The 17,108-nt window shown below is 39.0% G+C and overlaps 1 protein-coding gene across 11 annotated transcripts in view; it reads left to right on the top strand.

Annotated features, from left to right (window-relative positions):
* Positions 1-16,114, top strand: part of setd5 (SET domain containing 5) — a 124,168-nt gene extending 108,054 nt beyond the window's left edge. For 9 of the 11 annotated variants that reach the window (XM_052018381.1, XM_052018390.1, XM_052018379.1 and 6 more), the window contains 6 exons: positions 40-96; positions 6,289-6,846; positions 9,514-9,857; positions 11,404-11,579; positions 13,274-13,383; positions 14,302-16,114. In XM_052018381.1, coding sequence (XP_051874341.1) covers positions 40-96; positions 6,289-6,846; positions 9,514-9,857; positions 11,404-11,579; positions 13,274-13,383; positions 14,302-14,943 — 1,887 coding nt within the window. In that variant the 3' untranslated portion in view covers positions 14,944-16,114. The remainder of the gene's footprint in view (positions 1-39; positions 97-6,288; positions 6,847-9,513; positions 9,858-11,403; positions 11,580-13,273; positions 13,384-14,301) is intronic. The other 2 variants (XM_052018388.1, XM_052018389.1) reach the window with 2 other exon arrangements.
* Positions 16,115-17,108: the final 994 nt, after the last annotated feature.

Genomic DNA, 17,108 nt, shown 5'->3' with positions numbered 1-17,108 from the left:
TGAGTAGAGTTCTAATAACATGCTTTTCCCTTCTCTTAGAACATTTCCTCTCCTGAGAGCTCCCCAGTGCATAGGCCTGAGCCGTTTTCACCAGAGGTAGTTATCCCAGTATCTCACTTAGACTAGCAAGGCTGAAATGAGCCCTTGCGGCATATCTCCCTCTCTCTCTTACTCCGTGATTCCAACACAATCTTTTTATAGCATGATTCTGATATTTATCCATTTGGTTGAATTTGTGCATGTCTGACTTAAGTCACTAATTTTGCCAAAATGTGATTTGGGGTTGGGAATAAAATAGTAATAGTAACCTGGAGGAAGGAAGGAGAGAGAGAGAGAGAGAGAGAGAGAAAAGCAGAAAATGGGGCCTGGGATCTGTCTGTGTATCTGTTGAGACAACAAAGCAATAAATAGAACACATCTAGTGGAACTTGTAACTCCAGAATACTTAACACTGACGTGCAAAATTACTATTATTTGACTCATTATCATGTTTGTTAAGGGTTAATCGTTATGGCAGTTCACTGATTTGGCTGATCCTTCGTTTAATCTGGAGCACATTAACACATCCGATTCATTGGGAGTTGCTAATAAAGATAGCCAATTTATGCCCTGACTCAGTTTCTATTTATGTTTTTTCACTTAAGGGTTATGAGCAGTCCCAGCACGGCCAGCATTCATTGCCCATCCTTTTCCCATTGAGCTCGCTGGCAGACTAGATTATTTTAGGGAGTAGCTTCTAGGACTGAATTTGGGGATAATAGGCATTCATCATACAGCCATAAAATATATCTAAATATGACCTAAATAATTTTCAGTTTCACTTGGGGTGATTGCTAAAATATCTCTCCAGCTTTTATTTTACTACATTCACAGTGATTTTCAATGGCATGTCTCTGCTTAGTCATTGAAATAACGAAATATTTATAATCTACCACTTACTACTCACAATCCATAAATACGAAAACAATTATCTATTTTTAATCATAAACAAGAATCCGCTTTTATTAACATCCAAGCCTGAAATTGCTCTTCCAGAAATGCATGTACACTCAAAAGCTGCTGTGGTTCTTGAATATCTGGGATATGGATTCGTCTCAATTTTACGAACTAACATGACAAATTTGGTTGAGCAAGTCCCGTCCATTAAATCAATACCCTGTAGGTTGGCCCCAATTAACATACCAATGTTTACTTCAATTCTGCAGAGCTAGGGCACTTTATTGCCCTAGCTGCATTTGCTTCACAGTATGTTTCCTGGTGGAAATTTGCTTTGGTACAGTTTTCCCATTGTAATATAGTTGCTTGGCAGCAGAGAGCACATAGCTCTTTGACTGGTGTTTGCTGCTGTTATCCTACAGGCAGTAATTTAAGTGAAAGCAGCTGTATGTGCTACAGAGAATTCCAAGTCAGCTAGAGTACATACGGGAGGCAACTGGGTCTTTCGAGTCCCAGCAGAACAATCCCATCAGTCCCATTCTCCAGTAAATAAAAATTTGAAAACTGCAGATGCTGGAAATAGGGAATAAGAACAAAAAAAGGTTCTGGAAACAATCAGAGAAACAGTTACTGTTTTCAGGTCCTTAAACCCTTCCAGAAGTTACGATGAAGGGTCCTGAAGCTGAAATGTTAACTCTTTCCACGAGTGCTGCCTGATCTGCTGGGTGTTTCCTGCATTTTCTGTTTTTGGTCCCATTCTGCCTCTTATTCTCCTTTACCCCTACAACTTGTATCCTCTCATGTACCTGCCAAGTTTACCTTTTGATTCTTTTGCCACTGACCTACACGTGGGGGTAATTTATTGTAAGAGGTTAACCCACCATCTCATCTTTGACACAAGCGAGGAAATTGGAGAACCGAGAGGATAGCCATACAGCACCCGAGGTCAGGATTGAACTTTGCTCAGTGCTGTTGTCTTTGCTATTTGTCGAAAAGTACTCCGGGTCTATTCAAGAAGCCTTCAATCACACTGACATGACAACATATCAGGCTGAAACCAGTAATTTTTCTGATAGTTAATCTATTTTGTTAAAAATGTTATATAGGTTGACACAACATTGTGGACCGAAGGGCCTGTACTGTGCTGTACTGTTCTATGCTTAAATCTGGAACAGAACAGACATACAGAAGTACTGTGGCATTTTGAGGACTTAGTAGCGGGCTTAATAAATATAGAAGTAGGTTTATTAAATATCTCCTTCTCTCCCAAAAAAATTGGATGGTTATATTAAAATATTCCACTCAGGATGATGAATTAGAAATTTTTAAAGGAAAACTTTCACAGTCTGCTCAGACTAAAAGTCTGCTGCTCTTGTGTGTTTGATAAATCTTTGTTGATGCACAGACAGATCCTCTGTTGTTGAGATGGGTGTCAGTTAATTAACATGCTGCTTTGTGAAGGAGAATTGGACTTCAATTCTCAGCTGTCACCTACATGAATTGATCTTTTTGTGAGTGTGTGAGATGTAACTGTTCTGATTGCACAGCAAATCCAACTGCCTGTCTAACATTTAAAATGTTAACCTTCACCTTGAGGATGCAGTGCATTCTGTAGACCATTCATCTTCACAGATGAGGCACAAGGGGTCTGTTGGAGAGACAACATAATGGTGATAGTATACTAATCTATAGGTTTCTGCAAATGGATGAATTTAAGCTACTGTTTAGGAAGTTTCTGCAATTCTGAAAATCGGAAGGAAAATATTTTGTATTTTGACTACAGTTTAAGACTTGATTCAGAAAACTGATTGGCAGTTACTTTCAGAGCCTGCAATTGGCTTTTGTAGTATAATTCCCTCATCAAGCCAATTTGTTTCTTTGTAGGCACCTTCACATGTAAAACCTGAACAATTTCACCTTTTATTTTGGCTCAGCTTTGCCTGACTCTTACTGGTTCTGCTTCTGGATAAAAATATAAATTGAGGAGGTAAAGATGATTAACTAACTGAAGTCGTTTGTGGCCAATTTCAATCACTCAATGAGTAAAGAAGTTCCTGGGATGAGTAGCCAACCACACAGCATTCCGTTCCCATGGCATACCAGAACTCCTTCATAAAACCATGTTGCAATATTATTTTGATATCTGTATTTCATGTTTATCTATCTCTTCAATAACACTGCTCCAAGTTTCTCATTAAAGGTAGATTTTTATTTCAATTTTGCCCATTACAAAAATATCTTTCAAGCAATTTACTTGCTACCAGCTCTGCTTGTGATTGGGAAATGAGTTGTAGGTGTACTGTTAGCTAGTCTTCTTTTCTTTGGCTTTTAATTTCAAGAATGTGAAGCAGTCAACCTTAAATGCTAATAATTAGACTGTGGCTAATATTTGGCTTGAGACCAAAGACCAAATGAAACCCTGTAGAGCAAGCAGTTAAAAATCCTGCATCCTGGTTGGGAGAGCGGCAGAGCTGCCAAATCCTCAGATTACCAATGTATGCTCTGGAGTTAGTTTTGGCAACTGAGGTGAAATGGGCCGATGAAGACTAAGATATTTGGAAGTTTTGTTTTTATATGTCTGAATTTGGCCTGACTTTGTTTGTATGGGAAGATGATTATGTTAACGTATAAAAATGGGGCCTCCAGAGAAAATGGTAAAGAATTTTTGTTATTTTGAGTCCAGATGTTTTGGCACGTATTAAATACAGGTGTTTGTAGTTTTAGTTTTAGAACTATTTCTTTTCAACGTACTAACTAGTTAAGTCAAAAGGAATTCAGCTTATGTTAGGAGTTAACTTTTATCAGCTTTGACTGTTCAAGAGAATGGTTGAACAGCCTTATTTTTGATTCATTTCAGAAATAATGATTTTAAAATAAAGTCTGTTTCAAATTCAGTGTCAGAAATGCATAGTTGCTCTAAAATAAAATAAACATAAAATTCCCCTGGTCCTATAATCTATTGCCCTTAAGACTGACTTAAAAATACCAAGTTTGTTGATTGGAAGCCAGCAGGCTTAAAATATCCATTGCAGTAGTTGTACAATATTTATTTTGTTAGATTACTTGTCAACAAAATTTAGAAACTCCTTGTGCCTGAATCTGTGAATGAACATGTATTAAAACTGCCATTACACTAACCTAATGGAGGTGACTAGCAAAGCATCAAGTTTCATATTTTCTGAATAAGGAATGTACTGAGGCATTTGTATAATTGTAGTGTGATGTTCTTTATCAATAAAGCACTGACAAGAGTAAGATATATTGAACACCCACAGTTTTTAAAAAATATTTCCAGACTTTGGGAAGATGAGAAAAAAGATCCGAGCCTGACGACGGGAGGAGTTGACTGATTTGTTTATAATCATGCTTCTGTTAGACTCCAGACATCTAAATTTGAAGTTTCTAGATTTATTTCAGTGCAGATCCAGCAGCAGGCGCAAGGCTACAATACATGTATCATGAGAAAAAGAAGCAGGAGCAGGCCATACAACCCCTTGTGCCCACTCCCATCATTCAATAAAATCATGGCTGATCTGATCTTGGTCTCAACTCCTGTTCCCAAGAAACCTAGACTCTGCTTTAGTCCAAAAATCTGTCAGTCTCAACTTGATACATTCAATAACATAGCCTCCACAGCTCTCCAGAGTATATAATTTCAAAGATTCATGTGCCTATGTGAGAAGAAATTTCTCCTCTTCTCAGTGGTGACCCCTTATTCTGAAACCATGCAACCTAATTCCAGATTCCCACAAGGAAATGTTCTCTCGTCATCTCCCTTGTCAAGCCCCTCAGATTGTATATTTAAGATGTATCGTTGAGTTTTCGGTCTGATTTGGTGTAGTGAATTGTTGATGTAAAATTTCTTTAGCTAGCAGTCTTGACTTTGATTAAAGGAATCCAGTGAAAATCTTTTAATACTTTTAAAATTGTATTTATTTGCCATTTGGGTAAGATGCTACATTCCCTGTCTGGAGGTCCATTTGCTTAACAGTGGCCCATAAATGTAATTACAGAAATTAACTTTTCAATTGCACCATTAGAGTTTCATTCCTCTACTGAAAAATGGAGGCTTTGTAGCAATTTTTTATAATTTAATTGCAGAATGTGGGCATCACCGGCTAGGACAAAATTGATTGTCCATTCCTAATTGCTAGGCCATTTCATAGGCAGTCGAGAGTCAACTACTTCATCTATGGCCAGAGAGGCTAAGGAAGGCAGATTTCTGGTGAACAATGTGGTATTTTTTTTCAAAAAGCTGGTCATTTCAAGGCCATCAATAGTTATTTACATTCCAATTTTTTTAAAATTTAACTGCTGTGGTGGGATTTGAATTTGTGCTTCTGGATTGTTAGTCCAAGCCTCTGGATGACTAGCCTGGTAACTTAACCACCGTGTTATTGTTTCCCTGCTGACCTGTGTCAATTCTTTTTTTAAAAGTCTTTATTTGGGTAGACTATAATTTTGCTCAAGGGGACAGGCAGCAGTTTTGATTAGTCTATCTTTGATCCACAGGAACAAGTCTGACATGGCAAAATCTTTGACATACATATTTTTCAGCAAGGTTTATGGGAACATGTGTTGCCTGTTTTTCCATTTTTTCTCAATGTGTTTTGAGGATGTGACTGACAGTAGTGCTGGAAGTGGATGTACTTCAGAGCTCTTGTGGGTTTTTTTGTTTCTAAATCTAGGGAATTATAAAGGATTTTCTCTAGCTCAAAGCTTCCAGCACCAGCACTGGAAATCTAAGAAGTATCATCCCAAAATATAGCACCCAATGCCCTTATTGCTGCTATATGTTAGTTCAACTGAAAGCTAAATTTCAATCTCTGTAGGGGAGAACCTTTCATTCCTCTTACTGTTGTCCGTGCATCTGTCCAAATGTAAAACAAAATGGATGCTGATCATTTAATGAGCAATTTTTTATAAGATGCACATGGAATAAGGGTTAGCAGAAATCAGGAAACTGATTCCTTGGGCTAAAAGTACCATAATGTTGTAGAGAAATTTGGAGAATACCTCTTAAAATTATGCAGCAGCCTGCATTTATGTTTGTGTCTGAAATGCCAGTGCTGGTGGTGCAATCATGATTAATGGACTTATAAATTTATCAGAAATTTTCTTTGGGAAATGTTCTCAAAAACTGTTGGTTAAACATATATAGTGAAGGTTTGATATGTATTCAAGGTGTTTATAATTCAATGATCAGAAAAATTTTAAATTACTGTGCTGGTGTTTAAACAGAAGCAGAGTTCAGTCAACTACCTCACTTGAAATAGTTTCTTTTGAATCCCCTCGTCAGGCTCATTTATTTTAGTTGTCACTAACAAATAGTTCCTCCTTCTGTCATTTCAGCCGCCTCTGAGAGCGGATAATGACCAGTCCAGGACTGGCTTCTCAGATCTTTCCCTTCAAGCTGACCCAGATGCCACTACTCTTCGGGTCACAGCGGTTACCGAGGGGCCACTGTCAGATTGTGCTGCTCAACTTCCATGCTCTACATTAACGTTCCCCAGTGAATCTGAAACTGGGTTTACAGGAAGGAACAGTGACGGTCCCTCATCCCTGAAAAACACAGAACAAGCGTTCAGGACAGAGTTTAACTTAATATATGCCTGTTCGCCTTTGAACTCCAATCTCCGAGACCTCACTCCAACACACAGGCTGGAGGGCCCCTACAGAGGACTCGAGAATAGAACCAATTACATCAGTGACAGGAAATCTTCACAATCGGAGCGAGGGTTTGGTGATGCTGTGTACATGAGTCCTTCTGGAGACTCCTGCTTTAATAGACAAAGCCAAGGATTCTTGTCTGAGACCCTGCAAGGATCCATGTCTCCTCAAGCAGATCGTCAGCCTTTGTATTCTGAAGGAAGTACAACACCTCAGCAAAATCCACCACAGAAGAAGAAGGCAAGTACCAAATTTATGCTATCTGTCTAGAAATGTGATATCTATGTAGAAATACAATAATTTCTGGGTAATTGTTCATCTTTTTTGAGGTGTGTTTAATATATTAATAACTCAGTTCAAGAGTAAACCTAAGATACTTAATTTTTCCAAAGATTAAACAAGGATGCTATATACATAGAAAACTAACTTTTTCTTTGGAAGTCTGAATGTTGCAGGGAAAGAGTATCCAACTCTTGAGGTAAAGACTGAAAGCTAACAAAATAACGTAGGAAACACCAGACACTGGCTTTTCACCTTGCACTTACCTACCATGATATTCATTCTTTTCTGCTTTAAATAGGAAATTATAAGTTGACAAGTTCATGAACAGAAAACACAACCTAATCTTTTAATATCAGGAAAAATTTATATGCAGTTCTAGAACAAAAAAAGTGAAGTTCAAAACAGCATATTAACACAGAATTTTACAGAAACCCTAAAGGATGTTAGATTAAGTGGTTCTTTACTGCTAATTTAAAACTTGTTTGGAAATTCTGATAATCTCAATCTTTTAAGTTATCCAGTGTTTATTTTACATCAGAGCAAGTGACATTATTACCAAACACAGTGTTGCAACCTTCATCATTTTAATTTTTCGTCCATTTATGCCCACAGTTTTACTGCCTAGGCTCTAAACATTTGAATTCCCTTCCTAATTTTATCTGCATCTTCAACTTTAAGAAGCTGCTTAGAATCGACCCTGCAAACCAGCTTTGACTACAAAAGCCAGAAAATCAGAGCAAGAGTAGCCCATTCGCTCCTTTCAGCCTGCTCCTGCATTCAATACGATCATGGCTGATCCTTGATCTCAATACCCCATTTTCCAGTCGCTCCCCATATCCCTTGATGCCTTTTGTGCCTGGAAATCTATCCATCTCCTCCTCAAATATATTCAGTGACTGACCTCCACAGCCTTCTGTGGTGGAGAATTCCACAGGTTGACCACCCTCTCATCTCAGTCCTACATGTCTCATCCCTGATGCTGAAACTACGACTGTCTGTCTTGCTTCTGCTCTTTACATTATTTGGTGCCAAATTTTGTTTAATTATACTTCTTTGAAACACCTTGAGATCTTAGTTATATTAAAGGCAGTATATAAACGTAAGTCATTATCATACGATACAAGATGCCCTACTGCAGCAAGATTAAGCCCAATATTTGTCCTTTAGATATTGAAAGCCATGATTTTCTTCCCTTTCTACTCTAATTTGTTGGCAAGCACAGGAGCAGAAAACCTACCCTTGAGTTTTAATATTAGGAACAATTTACTTGCAGTTAAAGAAGAAACAGAAAGTAAAGGTCAATGCAGCATTACTAACGCACAGTTTTAGCAGAGGGAGAAGGACAGGACATATTCAAGATGCAAGATCACAAATCATGATAATAGCAGCATGGTCCACCCTGAGAGGAAGGTAATTGCACAGATGAGTTTTTTTAAAAAAGTAATGACTTGGTAACAGTGTAGTGTGCTTTCCCAGAAAGGAGGAATGCACTTGGTATTTTTAAAGCATTGAGTATTTAGTTCAAGAATGTACTAATGCTAGTGAATGTTGTGTCTCTAAAAACATGAAGTTGTTAGTTACCCATTTATCTATCAGGAACTGCTCGCCATTCCAGTGGCTGAGATACTGTTCAAATGTACCCAGTAAGTTAGCAGGGAAGAATGTGGAATGCCTCTGGAACTGAACCCTTCCCTAGCCATCTGAGATGAATATGTTGTTTGTACTGGTTTTGGCTCTTTCTAGGAGAGGAAATTGTAAGGCTGCATGATGTATGAAATACCTTCCTATCCACACAGTCCAAACATTAATGTGAATTCCCACTGGAAATAGCTAGAATTCTACTTTCATTTTTTTTTAATGTCTAGATATGCTTGTATATGCTGGACTTCTTGCACATACCATCTCCAGCTAAAGTTGGCATGAAGAGAAAAAATGCAGACACATTGGAAAAGACATAAAGAGAACCAACAAAGTGTATGCCAAACTTAAAAGGGATTTACTAAGTGGAAACATCAGGCGAGTTTGAGCTTGGCAGGCAGGTTCTGGAGTGGGGGGTGTGGAGGGGGTGGAAGAGGAAGAGGTGGTGGTGTTGCAGGGAGGAGAGAGCTTTGCAATTGCCAAGTCCATTGCCACGAGTCCACCTCCACCCCAACTGATCCACCATCCCTTCATCATTCAAGCATGTTGATTTTTCCTCATGGCCAAGTCTCCCTCTTGCATCCCCAAGCCGCTGGTCTCCTGATTTTTTTTCCCCCGTCATTGTCCAAATGGCAATACAACAAAGGAGCAACAGTTTGTAACTAATGGTGGTGGCTCAAGGAAGATTATAGGAGAATCCTTCGACATCCATCTGAAGCACAAGCAAGGGCAGTTGGGACCATAATTTAGAATCTTAGCACAGACAGCCTCTCTTTCAATGCAACACTGAACTGCACTAAACTGTTAGATGTACTATGAGTATTATCCAGCAGTTGAGGTGTTATTCCTCTGGTGTTTGAGAAGATCTGCTTAGTTGCCCAAGTAAGTCATTTGCACTTCCCTGAAAATATTCACACCTTCCACCATTGAAATGTCATGGAAATAAAAACTGAGATTCTTAGGACTCACGTTGTGTTTGCTTTTAAGGTATCTTTGCTGGAATATAGAAAACGTCAGCAAGAAGCGAGAGAAAGCAGCTCCAAATCAGACGGCCTCAGCTCAGATCCTTCCAAAACACCCAGCAACATGGGCACTCCGACCAGACGAGGTAGTGACGGCACTTGTGCACAATCAGCAACCAATGGCGATTCCACTGCCATATCTAGGTCATCCCATAGACCATCATCACCCCCAAGTGGTTTTTCATCACCAGTGCACCCCTCAGTGCCTCAGATTGAGGAGGTCAGTCCAACAGATCCTGGTAGCAGCAAGAATGCAACTCTCTCTGCAGCAGCCAGCAATAAAAATCGGAATAGCATGAGCACGAGGTGGTGAGTATACTAATCAATTGAAGCCAAAGTTTTTATCAGAGGGAAGAATTGGAGATTGCATTTTAAATTGCTGAATTGAAGTCCAAGTGATGCAATTTTATAGGTTGTGTTGCGGCAGTCTACTCTCAATCATTTTCTGATTTTGAGCCTATAGTAATGGAAAGTGATTTTATTCCTTTTTAAGTTTCCCTAAATTGCTAATCTAAGTCTATTGTTCTTGCATCTTTTCCTGAAGGCATTGAGCTAGCATAGTTCAGTTTTCCCTTCCTTGGCCAAGGACTGTGAGGCCTGTTAATGATTTCCCTAAAATTTAATACTGCTTAGCCTAAGAAGACCAGCTCAGCACAAACTTGGATCCTTTTGAATTGTGTCTAAGAAACACATCGTATAACGTCTGGCTGCTGTTCTAATAGTTGTTGCTTGTCCACAGTGCAGAAGTTAAGGAAGAAGCACAGCTGGGGTGAAGTTGCCATGTATAATCGTTAGCCAAGTATTTCTTAGAACAGTGAGCCGCCCACCTCTGCAATTTGCGTATGAACCTACAGCAGACTTGAAACATTCTTGTCCGAAAATGGCAAGGCCCATTGTAACATCAGTGCCTACCACTGTGCAAAGCCATTCCTATAGAGGCAAGGGCAACCCTTACCCAATAAACAACTGGAGAAACGTTGACAGCTCACTAAATCACATGTAGGCTTTGCCAACAGTCAAGTTCTTCAAATGTGCAAAAACTAATAAAAATCAATTTAACAATTAAATGTTTTGAAAATTATTAAAAATGTTAAATGTATACCAAACACTTTTAAACTGTTACAACATTAAAGAAAATGTAATTAATCCAAAAGATATAAATTATTCTTAGGTTCAGCAGCCCAATTCCTTGATATAACTACTGGGAATTGCAACAAGTTTCTGGTCTGACTTTGGATTCCGTGTGGAGTCCAACATCAGGGCACTCCCAAGTAATCACCAGTGGAGTTCAACAGCAAGTTTGCACCTTGTACATGCACGTGGAAGTCCTGAATTTCTTGACATTTACAAGGCAGTGATAAATTTTGGCAGTTCGCTTAAGCATGTTTTTAATAAAATGTATTATTTTATCATTTTTAATTGATTTTTTTTCACTTATTTTGTATGTCTCTAATCATCAGTGACGTTACAAAGCTACACTCTTTACAACAATGAGCTGCCAAAAGACTATCAGGGCACTCTAAGAGTGAGGCTTCAGCATCTGCCATCTGAAGCCAAGTTACAGATCACTTTTGGACTGCTGTGGCATTAAGGCCTGAAGCTCCATTGTCCCACAGGGGAGCCACACAGGCAACAAATGCAAGCAGTGGATTTGTTCGAGCAGGATCTAGGTCATTTCTTCACCTTATTGTCAGCCCCGAAAATGTCAGCTTCACAATATCCAGAAAAACAGTTGGCAAGGGAAGAGAAACAAGTTCATGCCATAGTGAATCCCTCATGAAGGGACAGATAAACAAAAAGAAAGAAGTTATATGGAAAGAAGCATTTTTTTTGTGAGCATGTGTATTTATTTCAGGATGGTTCCTACATCAGTAGAACGATTGCGAGAAGATCGGGGAATGTTGGAACGTGTTCTTAGGAGGGTGGAAATCGGAAGTATGAAACGAACAGGAGATGAGCGAAGCACATTGGACCGTGTTCTGAGGAGAATAGAAACTGGTTCAGTGGACTCGGTTAGGGAGAAAGATGCAGGTATGAAATTATTAACTGTAGCAGTTAGTGTAATGCTACTACAGTGCCAGTGACCCGAGTTCAATTCCAGCTGCTGTGTATAAGGAGTTTTGTAAGTTCTCCCTGTGACTGCGTGGGTTTCCTCCGGGTGCCCCAGTTTCCTCTCACATTCCAAAGACATACAGGTTAGGAGTTGTGGGCGTGCTGTGTTGGCGCCGGAAGCGTGGCGATACTTGCGGGCTGCCCCAGAACGTTCTATGCAAAAATGCATTTCACTGTATGATTCGATGTACATGTGATTAGTAAAGAAATCTTAAACTGATTTGGAGATGATTCTGAAACTCAAAAACATAATTTTGTATTGTCGGAAGCTTTTGTGTTCGTTTGAGTATTTTTCCACTGCTAAGTTATGACTGTTCATCTTTTTAAAAATAAAGTACACAGTGCAACTTCATTATATTGCAGTTTTGAATGCATCACAGGTATTATTGTGTCCTCCAAGATGGAAATTAAGTAAATATTAGTTTCACTTATAACATGAGTGTTAAAAGTTTCCCTTGATACCTGTGTTGTATCAAGGTTGTACTGATTAAAGTATCTTTGGCACCTAATGTCATTGTCACAGATTGTTGGCATAGGTTGGATACTGAATACACTGGTAGCACAAATAGCACTAATCCACAGAATGCTAATTCGTTATAACACTCTAGATCCTCCAGTCCAACCACTCAATCGAACTTAATCTCCAGGCTTTGGAGAACTAAAGAGAGAGGGGGAAGCAGCTTGCATCACATTCTGTAGGAGGTGATGAGAGAGATCGTAGGATCAGAGCAATGCACATGGAGCAATTACTGCCAGTCCCCAGCAATAGGCGCACTCTCTGTGCAGTTATGATGCAGCCTTGGATCCTACATCTCTGTTCCCCCAGCCCAGCATCAGCAGCCTCTCCACACTCCTTCATGGAGCAATTCATTGTTGGATTCATGACAGATTCCCAGCACAGTGGTACTGTTAGTAAAACATTTTTCAATATAAAATGCTATACTGATCCCTTTTACTGCTGATTCCTTTTGTGCTATGTTCCCAGGAACACATCCTGAGTACTAAATGAGGTATCACAGCTATCACTATTCTGCAATGTAATTCACATCAATTCCCTTTAATATCATGTAACTGGTCCTGTCTTGCATACTTTCCAATTCATCATCCTTGCCTACAAAATCCATGTACAATTACCGTAATGCTGATTTAACCCGTAGTATTTGTATTCTAAATAAGCAACCCCATTAGCTCAGGGTAATTGAAATTGGCAATGTATCGAATCCAGTGTTTTTTGCTCCACTTTTATGGTTTAACTGCGGAGCAGAATATACACTGCACAGCATTAATCAGCTCGCTTTTCCAAAAAAGATGGAGAGATAATTTAAAGATTAGCAGGCTAGCAGCTGATGTCACAGCACACTGAAAAGGCATAATCTATACATTGTAAACTGAAGATAATCCCTGCAGCACCATGTCACCAACCCACCATCACTTCAGTAGAGATCAGCATAGCATAGCATCCAAAGCACTGGAAAAGAAAACAATGATTGTCATAATATTTGGATAGTAAAGCCTTAGTTTGCAGTTTATACTTAATCTGTATGCTCTCTATTGGGACAGGTGGTATTTTCTTCTTGCTGCCAGTGACATCACTCTTACTGCTGTGTTTTCAGATTCCACAGACGGTGAAGGAACAGAGACACACGGCCTTGCACGCATCAAGAATTCCCCAATTCATAGTCCACAGAGATATAGTCACAGTCCTTCCAGATATAATCATCAGGTAAAGAAGCCTTCCTACACTAAGCCAATTCTCCCATATTATTGTTGAGCAAAAAAAGTTATAAACCGATAGAGAATCTTTGTCTTTCCTGGCTCAATATCAATCTCAATCCTCTTCTTTCCCATATCCCTTATTGTCTACTCCAGACAATTGGATCCTAGATTGGTAAAATATACCAATAAACCAATTGTCGATCTGACGGAAATTCCCATTATTTCTATTTCTGGGTGAAGTCCTCTCTCTTGAGCCTGGGTAATTCCTTGCTTCACATTGGCTCAAGGTCACTTTCTGCTGAGTCCAGTTTGCTATTGTCCAATGATTACAGGTGCAAGGAAGCCCTTGAATCTATGAAATTTCAGTAATTTGGCATGTGCTGCATCTATAACTTGCACTTTCTGTTGACTTGACAGTAACCTACTTCACACTCCCTGAACAGTATTCTTGGGTGATCAAATTCACAAGAGTATCCAGATACTTTGCTTTGCATTACGAGAGTATGATTAGTTGCTTCCAACCTTGTATTCTTTGTTGTTGACTCAAGTTCCTTGCACTTGTAGCAGAATGCCATTAGATATGATGAACGATTGACCACATTATGCATTTGATCACAACTATCCCCTTTGTACCTAACTAAGGTTGTGAATGATCTCTCATTCACTGCCAATTATTGTAAGATTCAAGCTCTTCTTTTTCATCCTTGGAAAATTGAGGTGTTGGATACTTGAGAAAAACTTGGCTTGCATTTTCTGTTTTAGCATTAGTGTTAAAATAAAGGACATGGGTAGATAATTTGGGATTTCAAATGAACATACTTTCTCTTTAAATGTTTTTGAATTATACGTGGAGTGTCTAATTTAAATATATATTTATAATAGATACATAATATGTGTTTTTGTTACATTAATTAACTTTAATCAGCTTCTGCAGGCACAACCTGATGGAGTCGTCACTGAATCTCACGTACTTCCACAACAAAGCATGTCTCCCTACAGAACGCACAGCTCCTCGAGTGTTCCCTCGGCTCACACACAAGGACATATCTACAGATCTTCATCCCACGCAATAGGGCAGAGTGGATCTCAACATCAGATAGATTCCAACCTAACAACAGCTCCTCTCTCCACTCTCTACTCAAGCCCAGTTCATTCAGCGTCTGTTGATACCTCTGTGGTCCAGTACATTGGGAATTCTGGATACTACAGTGGTCAGCAGCATTCTGGGAGTGTCTTACACACACTGAGTAGTACTCAACAAAAGACTAATTCTGGATGTACTCCTTCTATTGCTGCTAGCCCACTACAAAGCACCACAAAAAACATAACTGACTCTACGTTTACCCCAACTCCAAGCACCATAAACTCTACTGTTTCACAGACTGCAAGGCCATCACAATCAGGCTCATGGACCTTAAGCCCAGCAGGTTCAGGGCAACAGCTTCACTCTGGAGCTAAGATTGCCGCGGCATCAAGTTCTCAGCACTACCGAAATACTGGGATAGCCCAGTACCAATCTCCACCGGTCCAAGGTGCAAATGTAAGAACACAATCAAGCACATATTAGACAATGGACACAGCTATGACCATGTTGGAGATGTTTGCCTGGGTGTATAACTCTCATGTCTCCGTATATGCCACCAGCATATGGATCTAGTGTGGCGTAAACAACTTTAAAGTATGGACCTTGAGTTCTGGGGATTGTTGGGCCTATGCCATCATTTACTAGAAACTTCCTTCATACTGTACAAAATCCTGTACAAAAACAAAAGTAAGAGTTAAGAATTGTGTACCTATTGGTAAGGTACATTTTAAGCTTATAATTCAGATAAATATTGTTTAGGCTTTTTTCCTCCAGTTCATTTTAAATAAACTAGTCATGTGCAGTAAGACTTTTTTTAAAATCAAAATGAAAGCGTTTGTAGCGTCAAAAATAATGGCACGGAGGAAGGGGTGTTGATAGGGTGGGGAGAGTTTGTGTAGGCACATGTTCCACGTGCCAGCTTCTCACATGTATACTGTAATATCCTGGAGTAGAAAATTTTATTTATCTAATTTTATATATAACCATTCTAGGCTAGCTATTATCTTACCCACACAGCGGAGTTTAATCCACGGTGCTGCAAAGAGTTTTTATTTTACACCTGATGCTGTGAGTTCCCTGATGTTGAGGCACAAGAGTGGAAAAAGTGTATTTCAGTGACTGTTACAATCTCAAGTTTTTTTTATTTGAAATCTTAAATTCAGGTCTGTGTTCAACTGAAGGGAGAAAGTGATCTCCATTTTGAAGATGTAACATGTGACAAATACAAGTTTAAAAAAAGTGATGCAGTCTTGCTGCATATTGTATAATGGGAGTTTAATACTGTTCTTTTATTCAGAACACTCTGTATATACCACAGCTACTTGTTATCCTCAGAGGATTTAGTTGCCTGACTTTGCATTATGTACATTGGTAATTTTTTTGTGTATAATTTCTCTTGTGCACCTTTTTTCCTCAATTTTCTTTTTTTGACAACAGCTTTCAATCTCCCATTGGGCGTCTCCATGTGCAGTCTTTTTTTTTCGATGTGCGATGTGCATGAGGCGAGTTTGTTCCTGAATGTAGCTGTTGACTGAGTTGCACATCATTTACAATCAAGAATTTAAAAAAAAATAAAAAATGAAACAGTAGCCTTGCTTTCTAAACATGTACAGTCAACCCCTCCTGTGGAGTGTACAAAAATAAAACAGTTCATTTCTGCACAGCTCTTTCTCCATATTTTCATTTTTACTTTTTAAGATTACAATTTAAAATGTATAGGTTGAAAGTCTGCTACACTGGTGATTATTATCTTTTGTTGCAAGCTTTATCTCACTCAGTCTCTTACCACCTTAGTTTTGTTCCCTGGGTCAGATGTGCTGGCTCAGGGTACAGGGAAATAACCTGCTACCTATACTCTCTTAATGCCCCTCATTGTCTGAAGTTTTCCCTATGCAATTATCTTCTGTGAGAGCTCAGTTGAGATTAGAAACCAAAAACATAGAATATTATTGACACAACCACTGTTCCTCGTGCTGTTTCATTGTCATGGTGATTGTTTTCTCCCTTGGCTTCTTGCTAATAAATCTTATGCATTCTTTACACTCGTACCACATGTTACAGTACAGTTTGTAACACAGCTTCTTCTACAGATGGGTTGATTATTCCTAGTTAACAAGAAGATGGTGAGCTCTTATTTTAATCAGAAGTATTTATCCATGGATCAGATAAATGCTTAATTCTGTAACTATTAATTTCAGAGATACTCTGTGTGTCTTAGATTGAATGAAAGCATGCGTCTTTGACAGCACTTCTCAAAGAGGAGATTTCCCTCTTCTAGGACATGGTAACCCCATCAATTGCAAGTTCCCCTGCAGGTTGCACATCATCCTGATTTAATGCCACTCCTATGTCAGAATCCTGGAACTTCTCCAAGTCACTGTGAAAGTTACTTCACCCCTAATACCGCAGTGACATACCACCACCTACTACAGAGAACATAGGAGAGGTCGTCACCAACAAAGTCTACATCCCAATAATTAATTTTTAAAAAGCTCTTAAATCTTAGAGTAAGTTTTTTCCAGTAGTATTTAAGTTGCCTTTTAATTCAAAGCTCTTTTGTGGGTTTGACTGTTAACATCTAACCTGAAACTAATGTTTCTTTGTCTTTGTCACATCTGTGAATGAAACTAATTAATGACATTACATGA

This window comes from Pristis pectinata, chromosome 6, assembly GCF_009764475.1.
Source record: "Pristis pectinata isolate sPriPec2 chromosome 6, sPriPec2.1.pri, whole genome shotgun sequence".
Lineage (NCBI taxonomy): Eukaryota > Metazoa > Chordata > Chondrichthyes > Rhinopristiformes > Pristidae > Pristis > Pristis pectinata.
Note: the sequence above shows the minus strand (reverse complement) of the source record. Positions and strands in the feature narration are given on the sequence as shown.